The sequence below is a fragment of the Cervus canadensis genome, chromosome 28 (assembly GCF_019320065.1).
Source record: "Cervus canadensis isolate Bull #8, Minnesota chromosome 28, ASM1932006v1, whole genome shotgun sequence".
Taxonomy (NCBI): Eukaryota; Metazoa; Chordata; class Mammalia; order Artiodactyla; family Cervidae; genus Cervus; species Cervus canadensis.
The window spans coordinates 7,583,005-7,599,049 of NC_057413.1; the positions used below are offsets into that span (position 1 = coordinate 7,583,005).

The window sequence follows — 16,045 nt, forward strand, 5'->3', positions numbered from 1 at the left end:
CCCATGGACTGTAGCCCGCCACGCTCCTCCATGGGATTTTCCAGGCAAGAATACTGGAGTGGGTTGCCATTTCCTTCTCCAGGGGATCTTCCCAACCCAGGGATTGAGCCCAGGTCTCCCACACTTCAGGCAGACTCTTTAGCATCTGAGTCACCAGAGAAGATGAGGACACTGTAAAATGCCTCTTAATAGCTTTCAATCCTAAAGGAAATCAATCCTGAATCTTCATTGGAAGGACTGATGCTGAAGCTAAAGTTCCAATCAGGTGACCCTGATTCAAAAGCCTGACTCATTAGAAAAGACCCTGATGCTGGAAAAGATTGAAGGTAGGAGAAGGGGATGACAGAGAATAAGAAAATTGGATGGCATCACTGACTTGATGGACATGAGTTTGAGCAAGCTTTGGGATTTGGTGCAGGACAGGGAAGCCTGGCGTGCTGCAGTCCATGGGATCGCCAAGAATTGGACACAACTCAGTGACTGAACTGAACTGAACTTTAGCACATCAATCTTAGGTTGCTCATTACTGATGCGTCTAAGTTGTAATTTGGCCATGATAAGAAACATTAATATTTCTTTCTTTTCTGGGATCTTTTTAACCTTGAAGAATGGTTCTTTTGATTTATCTGCTACACAACTGGTCAATGTCTCATGACGACCTCTCAATATGGCCATATATTTTAGATTAAAGGAAAAATCAAGCAAGCTTCAAAGTTATCTTAGTAGCAAGAAATCCATACTCTTAAGATTATCTGCTAATATTTCTGCAGCATCCCCGAATTTCTTTCGTAAATACTGCCCAAATTTATCCTGGCTCTCTTTGAATTTGTGAAAACGAACACAAATAAAATATTTTCTTATGACTTGTTGCAGGGTGGCAGCTTGGCCTTTTGAGAATGTGAATCACAGACCACTGTCACAAAGGAACTCGTGTTTGGAAACTTTTCTGAGTAATAATTGCTTGGGACAAGACTTTTTTCTAAATAATGAAATGAAAAGTTTCTTAATCTCAGTAGACATTTGAGTGGAAAAACATGTGTGAATTTGCTTTAATGGAACCAAAACAGATATAAGATCATCAGATGCTCAGGACAGATACTTGTAAGGAATGATTATTGAAGCGGTAAAAACCAAGAAATATTTTTGGAAAAAAATTCAGAAGCTACCGCCTTCTTTCTCCCAAACACACTTTAGGGTGCTTTTAGAAGAGCTACTCTTAGGGAAATGCCTGATTTACCTTTCCGTAAGTCATTTTATTTTGTCCCACAGGGGTGGACTGTGGAACTTTCTGAGACAACAGGCTTATGAAATTGCTGTGTGTGCAGCACTCAGGAGGGAGGAACTGTTTTGACTCCCTTGTTACTATGTGAGGGGTGGAATTTTGCAACCAGAAGGTTCCACAACAGTTGGGAGTGACAGTTGTAAGAGTTGCAAGCAGAAGACAAATGTGTGTCCTGTTACTCCTGCTCGGAGACTACATACCATGACTGTGCCAAGATTTTCTGCTTGCATCAGTATTTTTTATAATTACCGAACCTCGTGTGTGCATAATCCATCGGTAGCCAAAAATCTTAGAAATGATAACTCCACCTTCCTTAGGTAGAGCCTGACTGGCAGATATTTACTCTGTACACACACACACACACACACACACACACTCACACACACCCTAACATAGATGACTTACTATAATCCTTGTTCCATTTCCTACCTTCTACTATAGATTAAGCTCCAACTCCTCTTGCAGAATTAAAATAGCTGAAATTTAAAAAGTACTCAAAGCATGTTAAAGTTTACCATGAGCTGTTATTGTCCTCTTCTTAGTGGCTAACTCTTGTCTTTTATTTCCTTGCTGAGCACTTACTTGTGTATTGATATGATTTTTGCTTTTATACAGTCCATGCTGTCTATCACCCTTTCTCTAACTTTTCCCAATTTGGACTTTGACTCTCCATGCCTGGGTTCTGCTGTTTATTGATACCCATAGATATTTTGTTACAATAGGAACTACTATGAAAAGAAGATACCAATAAACTCAAAATCATAGACTGAACCATGGGCGTTTACAAGCAAAATGAAATGAAATAATACAGAGTAGGACAGCATCGAGTTTGGGGAAGGGGAAAAAAGGATAAGTTTGAGTTATCTATCAGAAGCATTTCAGTTGCAAAATTTCATCCAGTGAGCAGGCATCTAGAGAAAACTTTTTAGAGCCCCAAAACAAGTAGAAAGCCAGCGGCTGGTGAGTTTGGGAGCTGGTAAGGTTTGGGGTGGCAGAGATGGTAGGTAGTGTGGGAAGTAGGTATACATGGGGTGTGCTTGGAGATAGAGGGTGCCTTAGAGTTGGTGGGGGTGGAGTTGTGGGGCTGGTAGTTTATTTACAGGAAGAAAAGTTCACTTATAATCCATGTTATCATCAGGAAACTTGAAACGCTTTAATGTTGTGTTGAATCTACACCTAGTGGACCCTTAGGCTGAGGCTGAAATCCCATAATTATAGATAAGCACGCACGCTCAGTCACTCAGTCATGTCCAACTCTTTGCGACCCCGTGGACTGTACCTACCAGGCTCCTCTGTCCATGGGACTTTTCAGGCAAGAATACTGGAGAGGGTTGCCATTTCCTACTCCAGGAGATCCTCTGGACCCGGGGATTGAATTGGCGTCTCTTAAGTCTCCTGCATTGGCTGGTGAATTCCTTACCTCTGCACCACCTGGGAAGCCCAATTATAGATATAACCCCCCACTAAAATGAAAATACGCCAGGGATAACCTAATAACCTGGTGTATTTTGAACTTAAGATATAGCATATAAAATATTTTTAAACCTGAAAAAAAATATATATATATATATATATATTTAAGCCTGAAATCTGGTTCTACTAGAGAGACCATCATGGTGGGAATTCAATCTCAAAGAGGAGAAAGGGAACTTGAAAAAAAAAAAAAGAAACACACACATTATCTGCTGCAGAACTCTGTGTAGGCCACACCTGCTCTCCTAGCCTGGATGGCTCCAGGGGTCGGGGGGGGGGGGGTGTGGCTGAAAAGGAGAACTCAGACTCCCTAGGAGACAGCAGGACCAGGGTTCCAGGGGGTGGGCTCCATTGCAGATGGTGAGGGTCTCTGTAAGGCCAGATGTGATTGAATCTGGACATGTTACTTAACCTCTAAGCTTGAGTTCCTTCATCAGAAAGGCCTGGATAACAACACTTTCTGTAGCTATGAGTCATTATTTTTAAAGTCAACTTTATTTTACATTTACAGAAAGCTTATCAAGATCGCACAGAGAACTCCTGCATACCCTCATCCAGTTTCCCCCACTGTTGACATTTTTATATCACATTTGATCAAAAACAAAGAAAATGCCATGAGTACATTACTATTAACTAAACTCCAGCCTTGATTCGGATGTGACCAAGTTTTTCCATTAATGTCCTCTCTATTCCAGGATCCCGTCCAGAGCACCATGTTCCATTTAGTTATCAGGCCTCCTTGGTCTCCAGAGACTCTCCTCGATATTTAAAAGGTAATTAAGGTTAAAGCACACTTAGTAGAGAGCTGGAGAAACAATAAGGAATTTGTCATGTATATATGACATATATATATTAAGTATATATTTATAACTATAAGTTTAGAGGATATTTTAAACACTTTAGAAATACCAACTCATCCAATCCACATAACATATCTATGAAGACTCCAGATATATCCACTTTACAGATGAGAAAACTGAGATTCGGGCCTTCCCAGATGGCATGAGTGGTAAAGAATCTGCCTGTCAATGCAGGAGACATAAGAGACGTGGGTTCGATCCCTGGGTTAGGAAGACACCCTGGAGGAGGGCATGGCAACCCGCTTCATTCTTCTTGCCTAGAGAATCCCTCGGACAGAGGAGCCTGGCGGGCTACAGTCAATGGGGTCACAAAGGGCTGGACACAACTGTTGTGCCTACTGTGCCTTAGCACACACACACAAAGTTAGTGGTATCAATACGGGCGTTAAGTGTGAATTAAATCATTGTTCTTAAACCTGGACGTGTGTGTGTGTACACTCAGTCACTCAGACATGTCTGACTGTTCCTAACCCTGTGGACTGTAGCTTGCCAAGCTTCTCTCTCCGTGGAATTTTCCAGGCAAGAACACTGGAGTGGGTTGCCATTTCCTACTCCAAGGGATCTCCCCCTGACCCAGGGATTGAACCCACATCTCCTGCATCTCTTGCATTGGCGGGTGGATTCTTTACCACTGTGCCACCTGGGAAGCCCCCAAACTTCAACATGGTTACATTTAAAGTCATTTTCTCTTTCTATTCCTCAAGCATCGCACCATCCCAACTTTGCCATTTTCATCACACAACCTACCAAGTTCTCAAAACTTGAAACGACGGACTTTTTTGTCACTCCTTTTTCTTCTTTGTTCCACAGAGGTACAATGTGATAGAATTACTGTGATGTTTTTCAGAAACTATAATCTGTGAACTTTAGCATCTTGTTTTTCTCTGGGTTCCAATCACAGATCTACCCCCTTACTAGTTCTGTGGCCGCAGGCATATTATTTAACATGTCTAAGCCTCTGTTTCTTCATTTGTGGTGCGGGTTTATGGTGGAGAGTGAGTGGGTTTATACAGGAAAGCCTGGTAAGTTATAAAGTCCCAGTGATTGTCAGTGACCTCCACCACCACTGCTGCTACTAGCCTACCGCTGCTGATACAAACAGAACTCTAACGACTTCCGGGATGCAAACACCACCTACGTGCGTGTGTGCTCAATCTCGGACTCTGTGCGACCCTATAGACCAGAGCCTGCCAGGCTCCTTGTTCCGTGGGGAATCTCCAGGCAAGAATACCAAAGCGGGTTGCCGTGCCCTCCTCCAGAGGATCTCCCCAACCCAGGAACTGAACCTGCACCTCTTTTGTCTCCTGAATTGGCGGGTTCTTTACCACTAGCACCGCCTGGGGACCCCACTATCTGCTGTGATGGCCCACACAAATACTCCTCTATTACTGCCCATACAAATGCTACTAACACTATTTTTTGGTGATACAGATACACAGACTGTCCTGGACTTAGGATGGTTTGACTTACTTTTTTTTTTTTTTAACTATAAAATAGTGCAAAAGCAAGATTCAATCATAATCATACTTTTTCAGTTTGATCTTTTCCCAGGCTAGCAATTCACACTACTATAGTGCTGGGCAGCGGCACGGCTCTCAGTCAGCGACATCATCAAGAGGGTAAACAAGCAAATACATACGGTCACTCAGATTTTCACTTTCAGTACAGTATTCAATAAATTACATGAGATATCCAAAACTTTATTATAAAATAGGCTTTGTGTTAGATGATCTTGCCCAATTGTAGACTGGTGTAAATGTTCTGAGCATGTATAAAGTAGGCTAGGCTACACTCTTCCTGGAGGCTCAGTAGTAAGGACTCTGCCTGCAACACAGGAGATATGGGTTCAGATTTGATCCCTGGGTTGGGAAGATCCCCTGGAGAAGGGAATGGCTACCCACTCCAGTATTCTTGCCTGGGAAAATCCCATGGACAGAGGAGCCTGGTGGACTACAGTCCACGGGGTTGCAAAGAGCTGGACACGACTGAGCACACACACAAAGCTAAGCTCTGATGTTCAGTAGATTAGGTGTATTAAATGCATTTCTGACTTATGATATTTTCAACTTACGAAGGGTTTACTGGGCACAACACTACTATGAATCAAGGAGGATCTGTGCTACTACTATCTCTGTTGACACAGAAGTACTACTGTTATCATTACCGTCATTAAAAATACTACCATGATAGATTCTAAATCCAGCAGATTTAAATTTTCCTTTAAAAGATCATTCTCAGTCCAAATGTCTCAAAAGAACATTTAGGATCATGACTTAATTCCTTCCTAAGGATGCCCAAGAAGGCTTTCCCCAGGGCATTCAGTCTTCAAAGTTCACATCTCACTAGAGAGAACACATTCTTCCCATTTGACTGGGAGTGACAGGCGAATGCCTCTCATTGGGGGCATTCATGGCCTCTTGCTCCCTCTCAAAAGTACCCTAGTTGGGAGGCTGCATTTATATGGCCACCCTTCTTTTTTCCATATTTACTTTGACCTGTGGCTCTAGCCAGAAAATCCATCACACATGTTCACTTGCTCTCACCTTCAAGCTATTTCCCTTGTTTGGAATGCTATTCTCATCCTATTACCAAATCATGAACCTTCTCTCCTTCAAAATCCTACTCAGAACTCACCCTCAAGATGAGACTTTCTCTGATAATCCTGCCCTCTACCCAGTCCAGAAAGCTCTCAGCAATCATGTAAGTAACTGTATAACTTTAATTGGCTCTGTTTATAAGCTTCTTCTTGTATCTTTTTTTTCCCTCTAGGTATTTTTTCCACGTGTTTATTCTGTCTCCATTAATTTGTAAACTCCCAGAGGGCAAGGCCTGAACACAGGTCGGTGTTGGCATAAAGTGGATGAATAGTCAGGGCTGAATGGCAGACTGTGCAATATTTGATTGCTAATCTGTTTAAAAAAAAAAAAAAAGCATCCTTTGTTAGTGCTCTGTTTGTGATGGTCCTGAGACTGCTAACCTAATGCAAAAATGCATTCAGTTTCTGCTAGTGTCCAGCAAGGATAAAATCAACAGTTATAAGCTTTTCATAATGGGGAGGGGGAGGGTGCTGGGAGACTCTAACCTGTAAGAGTGGTATAGAAAGAGCATGTTATTACCCAGTTTATATTCTTCAGGAGGCTCAGGGGTGAACAATCTGCCTGCAATGCAGGAGACTTGCAGGAGACACGAGTTCGATTCCTGGGTCAGGAAGATCCCCTGGAGAAGGAAATGGCAAACCACTCCAGTATTCTTGGCCTGGAGAATCCCATGGACGGAGGAGCCGTGGAGGGCTATAATCCATGAGGTCGCAAAGAAGTCAGACACGACTGAACGACTCAACAACAACAAATTTTCTTCAGAGGTAGCTTGTCTCTTTCAGGCTGCAGGTCTATCTTAGAAGGGAAATCATATTTACTTTCAAAATTGAGATCAGAAAACCAAACGAAGCCTGAGAAAACATACGCCACCACCTTGTTGTAAGTTTGTGCTGAGTGGAAGGAAAATGAATCTAATTCAGAAGGCCTCTTTTTTTTTTTTTTTTTTGTGTGAAGTCTAACAGAAAAAAATGCCACATGGCCCGGCTCCCTGGGTTTAACTAGATTGGCGGTTTGTTCATTTCAGTCCAGGTAACAAAAGGGAAGTTTGGGACGGACAGAAGCTCCTTTCTCAGGGCCGGGGCTGAGAAGTGGGCATCCTCCACCGTGACCACCTGCTTCCCTCCCTTCAAACCGGCATATAAAAGTGCCAAATATCTGTGTATCACTCTGGGCGCGGAGCCCACGGTCTGAACCCAGCGGAGGCGGTGCACCAGATAACATCAAAGCCCCAGGCAGGGGCCAGAAAAGGGGGGGTGCAAAAGCAGACGAGGGAACGAAGCGCCTCCCCCTAGCATTTCCTCTCACGCCCACTTCCAACCTAGGAGGCTTTTGGTTTCTGCTTTTGTTGTTTTTAAAAATTAAAAGTTAAACCCAGGAAGCTGTGGATCAGAGTTTTGTTTGGTTGTTTTGTTTTTTTTGCGTGGCAGTCCGGGTAAGTTTTCTCTCGGTCCTTTGTCCGGCTGGGGAAGGAGAGCCCGGGCCCCGGGGGGGCGGGAGGTGGGCACGGTTGGCAGAGCGCGCGGGGCAGGTCTCGTCGCCGGGTCGCCCCGAGGAGGAGGAGGAGGAGGGGATTCGGCCGGTGGACGGGAAGAGCCCGGCGCGCGCCGAGGGCGGAGGGTGAAGGGGAGGGCCGGGCGGCGGCGTGACCCGGCGGCTGGCGGGGAGGAACCCCCGGGATCTCCGCGTGGCGCTGGCGCTGCCGGGCCGCGCGCTGGGCGGAGGGCCGGGGCCGCGGGGCCGCGCCAGGGGGGCGCCCGAGCCGGGCCGGGCAGCGCGGCCGCGTGGGAATCCGGGGCAGGGGGCGCGCGGGCCGAGGCGGGGGTCTCGGCGTGACCTTGGGGTCCCCCGACGGAGCCCCGGGGGCCGGGGCGGGGGGAAACTGGTGTTCTCCCCAAATTCTGTGCAGGGAAACCGTGTTCAGAGCCTGCCAGGGCCACTGCCCTCACTTGAACCCCAGTCCCCGAGGGGGCTCCCTAAGCGCTCGCGCCGCCCGGGGGTGCGGGGGTGCAGGCAGAGAGAATCGGGACCCTAGGAGCCCCCCCTTTTATTTTTGAGTACGGTGTCCTTCCCCAATGTTCCAGAATTTTTGACAGTTCAAACTGCTTTTTACCATTCCCATTTCATCTTCTAGTTCAAGGGAAAAAAAAAAGTTTCCTCCCCACATTCCGTTTACAAGATATAATTTGAGAGACTGTATTTAATTTGCCACAAATGATTAAAGGCGACTCTAGCTACCTTATAGTTTAGTTGGAGTCCCCTGCAGTCTGATGACTAGGAAGTTAGAATTGTAGGCAGAATTAGGAAAAGAAACTGCACCTAGAAAATTCGGAAATAGAAAATGGGGAAATGTGTCTGTTTCAGAAAAAAGATTACTATTGATTTGATCTCAAGAAAGGCAAATTGTGAATAGTCCATTGCAGAAAAAACTTAACAAACTGAAATGACAAAATTAATCTATTACAACTCCAAATCGCAAATTTAGTTAAAAGAGAGTTCACTGCAATGCCAAATCCCATATAAACCTTATGTTCACACTATGTAATTGTTATGGTAAGGGCCATTGGGTTAAAAATGTAATTTTGACTTAGCCAGTGACACAAAGTAGAGTCGATAATCATCAAGCTACCTTAATTTTTATCCTCTGACAGATTTATACTTTCACATTTAAGTGGATGTTTGTTTTTTTTCATTCAAGTTTCAAAGTTATATCTGCATACGTTTTGTGATTGCAGTCCATTAGATGTCAATTAAATTTCATGACAGAGATGATTTTATCACATCGAAAATGAAAAAGATTGTATTATTTCATTGCAAGGTTGGAGGTGTAGTGTGCTAAACATTATTTCAAATTGAGGTAGCTGTTGGCTGATCTTTGCTTTTGTGACCATATCTAGTTTTTAATGGGCGTATTCTTCCCTTTACATGACATTATTTTTGGTTACAAGCTGGCTATTATTGAGTATTCCATTTTTAGTTATTCACATTCTGGTGCATTAAGCTTTTCTAAGCTCAGCTGAGCTAGAGGTAGGATTTCCTCCCGGGAATTTTAGGGGTCAACCCTAGCAAGGAAAACCTAGATATCTTTATGGAAGCCCCAGGGAACAATTCAAGTTTGCACAGATGGCCAGCAGAGTGGGTGTACGGTCGTTCAGCATTTTTATTCCTTAAAAGGGGAAAGCACTTTGGTTTTTATATGAGAATTTTTTCTGCAACAATTTTTTTTTGTTTGTTTTACCTTATCCCTCCCAAGTTGAGCGTGGCTCCGTTAACCAGTCATTTATGCCTGCTTCTTTAGGGATATATGTGGAGTTTCTGAGCTCCAGACTTTAAACGATAAAGACCTAATGTTCTTTAGGTCTAACCCTGAAAACCTTCGTCGATACCCTGGTCCATCCCCTCCTGAGTCCTTAGAGTTCAAATCCTTGCTTCCTCTATTGCTTTTTTTCCCCACTCCTCTATTGCTTTCTAGCACCCGAGGTCAAACTCTGGTTTATGGTAATTACTCCCTCTTCTTTCTCTCTTTCTCGCGACTCTGGGGCCAGATCGCCTGCTCAGCCCCGAAACCCCCTCTCCAGACCCCAAAGAGCCTTCTCCTCTCGGCCTCTAAACTGTCAAAGCGGAGCCCTAAGGGTTAAACTGCGCTCGCAGCTCAGGCTCTGGGAACCACCGGCGGGCACGGCCGTGGCCTCTGGAATAACCTTGGCTTTCCTCAATCTTTTAATAGAACATCCGCCACCAAAGCGTAGTTTCAGTTCAGGGTTAATAATGTGTCCCCTTCCACCCTTTAACCCAACACCCCGCCCCCCCTCCCGTTTTTTTTTTTTATAAAGTTGTTTTTCAAAGTTAATGAGTTTCAAGTTTCACAATGACTTTCTCCTTCCCTCCACGCGTTGCTGAGGAAACCCCCTTGGGGTCCCCCCCCGCCCCCGGGCCCGCCCTCTCCCCTACCCCTCCCCCTCCTGGCCGGGGCGGGGGGCGGGGCTGGGGGACCCCATGACGTCAGCGGGCCGGCCCACATCCTGCTTTAGGAAAGTAAAGAGCCGGTACCGAGCCGCCGCCGCTCCGCCCGTCCCCGCCCCTCTCCCCGGCCCAACCGCCCCCCCCGCCGCGCGGCCCGGCCGGGCCTGCCCGGGGCCGCGTGACTGGCGGGCCCGCCCCTGCGCCCCAGCCGGGCGCCAGTCCCCGAGCCGGCGCGACCCCGGGCTCCCGCCCCTCGCGTCCCTAACTCCGCCCCGGGCCCCCCGCCTCCAGTCCCTGCCGCGGCCGGGCGGGGCGGAGCCGCGGCCCCGGGCTCGCCCGGCCGGGGAGACCCGGGACTCCGATCGGGCCCCGATCCGGGGCGCCCAGCCCGCCCCTAAGCCAAGGCCGGGCCCAGCAGCCGAGCCAGTCCGGCCGGGCCGCCGCGCCCGAGGGTGACCCCGCCGGGGGACGCCCCCCCCAGCCCCGCCCGCGCGTCGCAGCCCGCGGTCTCCCCGCCTCCCGCCCCCGGGGATCCCCTGCCGCCCCGCCCAGCCGCGGGAAAGCCTCCGACCTTCGCCCTCCCTCCCCCGCGCCGCCCCGGCCCGCGCTCCTCGCGTCGCCCCTAAAGACGCTAAACGTGCCCTACTCTGCCCCCGGGGAGAGGTAAAAAAGCCCGCGCCCGCCCTCCTCGACCCCCTTCCCGGCCCCGGGGGCGCCCACCCGCCCGCCCCGGGGGTCTGCCCGCCCCGCCTCGCCGCGGTGCGGCCCCCCCCCCGCCCCCCGGACACCCGCTCCCCAGCGGCGGTCATGCCGCGGCCCCGGGCGCCGGCGAGCGCGGCCGCCTCTCCCGCCCGGCGCCTGCGGCCCCCGCCCGCGCGCCCCGCGCACCCCCCGCTGCCCCCCGGCCGGCTCCCCTGTTTAATATTTCAGAGCTGGGCGGTGAGAGTGCCAGTCGCCGGCCTTTAGTGGCGGCAGCGGCTGCTGCTGCGGCTGCGGCTGGGGCGGCGGCGGCGGGGAGGGGGCCGGAGCCGGGGGCTGGGGGGGCCCCGGGAGCCGCCGCGGGAGGAGGTTCTGTTTGTGTTTGGGGTTGTCAAGTGAAGGAGGGCGCCCAGCCGCAGCCGCCGCCGCCGCGCGGGGGTCGCGGAGATTCCGAGCTGCGGCCGCCGCCATCAGCAGCGCAGCTCCGGGGCCGGCTGCAGCGGCGGCGGCCCCGCCGGGCGTCCTGGCAGCAGGTTCGGCGCGCGGGCTCCGCGGGCGGGGGGCGCTGCCGCTGGGAGGCGGGGGGGCGGCGGCGTGGGGACGGGGGTGGGGGCAGGACCACGTCCCTCTCCGCGGGCGCGCGAGTGTGTGTGTGTGTGTGTGTGTGTGTGTGCAACCGCCGACCTTGCAGAGGGGATGGCTGCGCTTGAGGGAGACACTTGCCACTTCTGGGCGCCCTCGCGGCCCGAGCTGCGGTCCTGCGAGCAGAGCAGGTACTGAGAGACCCAGCCTCCCCAGCCGCGGGCGCATTTTGCAAGAGGCTGGCGGTGGGGGTGGGGGGGTGAGGGAGACCAGGCCTCGGCTTCCCAACCTCCCGGCTTTGTGGCTTGCTTTTTTTTTTTTTCCCCCTTTCGTTCTTTGCTCGAAGTGCCTGTTTACTCGCAGCCACCTGGGTAGTTTTCTTTCCGGGTTGGGAGTACGCGCCCGCAGCACTGTGGGGTGGGTTGGGGGCGTGGGTCGGCTCCCGATCGCCCGAGGGTCGGGCTGGCGGAGGAGTTGCTGCTGGATAGGGGAGGGGACGGGAGGGGAGGGGGCGGCGGCGGCGGCGAGGAGGAGTCTCCGGGCTGCCGCGCTCGCCTCCTCGCGTCCTGTTCCTCCTCCTGCCGCTCTCCGCATTCACTCTGGGCTCCTTCCTGAGCTGGCACTTCCATCCCTCCCCCCCGCTCCTGGCATGCGAAGCGCTTTGTTCAGTGCAGCGTTGCAGAGGGGTTTTCCCAGGCTCCGCCCTCCACATTCATTCATGTTTTTTCTCCTTGCAACTGTCTTTACGCTTTTTGATCGTCTCATGTTTTTGCTCCATGTAGTATTTATCTCTCTTGCTGTAAGGGAACGGGTTCATCACTCATCTTCGTCGCTACAATGCTGCTGTCTTTGGAAATACTCAGTCCTCCTCCCCCTCTTCCCCCCACCCCAAGGATTTACACTGGGGTGGATAGCTGGGGACAGTGGGGAGGCAGTGAGCAAGGTAGCGGAAAGCTGTTACTGATTGGAAATTTGTATGTGCAAATTGGAATATTTTCTGTGCAGGCTCCTCATCTTTTAGTGTCACGTGATTGAATTACAGTCGGAGTTCACGCTTTAAAAACTTCTAAATATCGTGACCATTTAAAAGCTTTAAGTTGGGAGTTGAGCATTCCTACAATTTATTCGGCCTTGACGTTTCTCAATTCTCTCTTGAATCAGCAGCTTCGTCAGTTGAATGGTGGATGCTTTTAATGCAGGGCGTTGAGGAGCCATATCTTTTATAGATCATGTAGCACAGCGCTAGATGAAGTCCACAGTATTGGACCATCATATTTTATATTCTTTCCCATGCAGTTCAAAAATTGCAAGTAATGTTTTTGTACAGTGCCTGCATACAGCCTTATCAAGGATAAAATACTGAAGTTAATTATAGCCTTCTTTCCTTCTATTCTCTGCTGTATTGAAACCATAAATTTCTAAAACCTTATACTGGTTATTAGATACAGTCTTTCCCACACAGGCATTCTTAAGAAGAATTAATATTTGATATTTTTGTGTGCCAGCCCTAAGCAAAGCATCCACATGGTTCCTCAACAACCCATTGAGGGCGGATACTATTTCCTTGTTTTACAGTTGGGGAATCTGATCCTCAGAGAGGTTAAGTACCTTAAACGGGGCCACACAGCAAGCTTTGAGCCTAGTCTGATTTGACACCAAAATATTTATCAACAGTTGTGACTTGTGCGATAGAGCCTCTTGAGTAAACCCCCTGGAATAGGGCTTACCTCCAGCCAGGAAGTAAGAGCTGAGGGTCCCGGAGTCAGGTGGTGCCATGTTTCTTACTGACTATGGGCTCAGTTCCCTTACCTCTTTCTCTTTTAATTTTCTCATCTATAAAGTGGATAAATGATAGTTACCTAAGCAGTTACCATTAGGGTTAAATTAGGTAATGTGTAGGAAGTACATAGGCACACAGTAGATTCTCAATAAGTATTTGCTTTTTTTGTTTTCCTTCAGTATTGGTTGTTAAAAAAGTCTGAAAGCATTTCTGTTCCATTCTTGTGTCTTTGCTTAGCGATTAAACATAGTTTCACGTTCAGCAGCAGCATCACGGGCTTTGCTTATCAGTTGTATTGCAGGGAGTTAAAACTAAGATTTTAGCTCAAGGATCCTTGAGTATCTCCTGGGAATCTTTCTGGGAAAGAGATGATTTAGTTTTGGATTAGTGTTTTGGCATATTGTATTTGAAATTGCACTTTTTAAGATGTGTCAGGTCACGGTTTTGCTGCAGTAACAAATAACTCCCAGGCCTCAGTGCTTAAATCAGCAAAGATCTCTTTTATGTTTATGCTCCATGATCACGTTGCATTGGCAGGAGCTCAGCTCCGTGTTGTCAGACTTGCTGTCTAGAACAGTGCCTGTCTCATGGCAGAGGAGGAAGAGACCACTGGGGGATCTTACTTTGATAACTAAACGCAAAGCCTGAAAATGACGCCTGTCTCTCCACTCACAGGTTATTGGCCAGAACTGGTCACACATTCTGGCTCAACACAGGGAGGCAGAAAGAACAGTCTCAACAGGAGCCTCAAATGGAAAACCACAATAGTGGGGGAATAGCCCCAATGGCAACCACACTTATTTACCAAATTAACCCAGTAACACAGAGTGATTGAAACATGGTCCTTGTCCCTAAGAAATTTATAAATGGGTAGGCATGTACTGTATACAGCAAAACCCTATTGTAACCTGGTAATGTTGCTTTAAAACACCGTTCACTGAATGTTTTCAGTATTTTTTTGTTAAAGGTACAGTGATTCCCGCCCCCTCCTCCCCCACCATACTGGGGAAGCCCAGATAATGACAAAATGACATATACTGTGTTTAATTAAAGTTAGTAAGTCATCTTTTGCAGGGGCTTTCAGGTCGGTTACCTTTTGTTGAGTTTTAGAGTAGTGCTGTATTATGCCATAACTTCTGAAGTGTCTTTTTCCTTCGAAAGTTGTGAAAAATAGTAAGACATGACTTTTTTTTTTTCTTTTTTAGCACATGGATTAATTGATGGACCTTGGGTTTATGGAGCTACCTTTTCATGACCTGCTCTTCCTACAGTTTCTAAGAAGAAAAAGGGGCCCCTGAATCAAAGAAGATGCCTCGAACTAAACAGATTCATCCCAGAAATCTAAGAGGTAGGGCTCTGCATTAGTGGGAAGGAGGGTTTGTAATAAGTCTTTAATCAAGTATCTCTTTGGTGGCAGCAAAGGCAGCTTGGGAGATGGTGACCCTTCCCGGTGGTGGGTCAGCTCCAGGACCCCTGTTCTCTTTCTCTCGTCCACTTCCTCTTGCCCTGCACAATTCCTGTTTCAGGAGATGCTTCATAAATATTTGTTGAATGAATTAATTGGATTTGGCAGAATTACAATGCCTTCCCAACCATTAGGGTGGGTATTAGAGTCTGAGATTTACTGTCTGTCAGCAGGCACCTTTTTGGGTTGAGGAATCTGAAATAAATGGTCAGCTCTTCTTTGCCAGCTGGATCACCTTGAATTACTTTTTTTCACCCCTCCCGCACACTTGTTTTGAGATTTATTTTTGTAGCAGTGTTATATTAGCTTGAGAAGTGGAGAGGCGTAGTTGACATTAACGCATACCATTATGTGCAGAACTCAGAAAATAGGTACACCAATGTATTTTCTATAGGGAAGGGGTCAAAAAACATACATATATATGTGTGTGTGTGTTTATTACATATATATTTCATATAAAAATGAACATTTCCTTTTAACTGTGAAGAGGTTCTTTAGTGTTAAGAAAGCCAGCTTATTTTAGCTTATTGTTTTAAAAGATTTGTATTGTTCTAATGTGTTTTATCCACTGGGAGCAGTAATTATCTTTTATATTTAACTTAGGAGATAAAAGTATAGCAGTGTTAAGCAAAGAACTGTTAAAGCAAATAATTCCAACCTGAGTAAAGTATCTTATGAAATATTTACTATTACAGAAAAAAATATTCTCAAGCACATGCAAGGTAAGAACGGACTTAAATCAGACAAATTAATCAAGAATGTTTCTTGGTGAAATAATTCGGCCGGTACCGAATTACCACTATACTACCGTAAGGTGGTAGTTGGAAATGTGGCCAATCATGGTGCCTCCTTGAGTCTGCAAACGGTACCTGTTTCCTGCCTAAGTGGGCTAGAGGTCTCTGCTGGCTCAGGTGAACGCCTTGGCCAGAGTTCAAATCGATGATTCTAGCACCAGTGTTCACTGAGGTGAGGATTTAGAGGGAGTGCTCTGAGTGTTGTATTTCAGAGTCGGATGTTAGGGTCACATAGAAAATGTTGCAGACTGATTGTGTATTTGTCTGTCTCTGGCACTAGAATCTGAGCACCCCCGAAGTTAGGACTTGGTCTCATTTACTTCTATAGGGAGATCCTCCATGCTCACAGCCAGTTGGGACGGGCGTTTGGAGTCCTTAGCCCAGCTTTTATAACTCATCTGTCCAGAGAGGGTGCCCTGTTCCTATTGATCCATGTGCTGGAAGGCAACCTTGGGGCTGGCAGGGGCCCCAGCCCAGCACAGCTCCTCGCAGCTAAAAGGAGGCCATGTATTTGTTGCAAGAATGAATGCATGATTGATCTGAAAGTATCATT

The 16,045-nt window shown here is 47.8% G+C and overlaps 1 protein-coding gene across 6 annotated transcripts in view; it reads left to right on the forward strand.

Moving 5' to 3' along the window:
* The first annotated feature begins 7,499 nt into the window (after nt 1-7,499).
* The window catches only part of HIVEP1 (HIVEP zinc finger 1), a 129,697-nt gene continuing 121,151 nt past the window's right edge, over nt 7,500-16,045 (forward strand). The window contains exons 1-2 of one of the 6 annotated variants that reach the window (XM_043449588.1): nt 7,500-7,644; nt 14,439-14,581. In XM_043449588.1, coding sequence (XP_043305523.1) covers nt 14,542-14,581 — 40 coding nt within the window. In that variant the 5' untranslated portion in view covers nt 7,500-7,644; nt 14,439-14,541. Of the gene's footprint in view, nt 7,645-10,467; nt 10,836-11,253; nt 11,405-11,465; nt 11,645-14,438; nt 14,582-16,045 lie in introns of those variants that run through there. The other 5 variants (XM_043449591.1, XM_043449585.1, XM_043449586.1 and 2 more) reach the window with 5 other exon arrangements.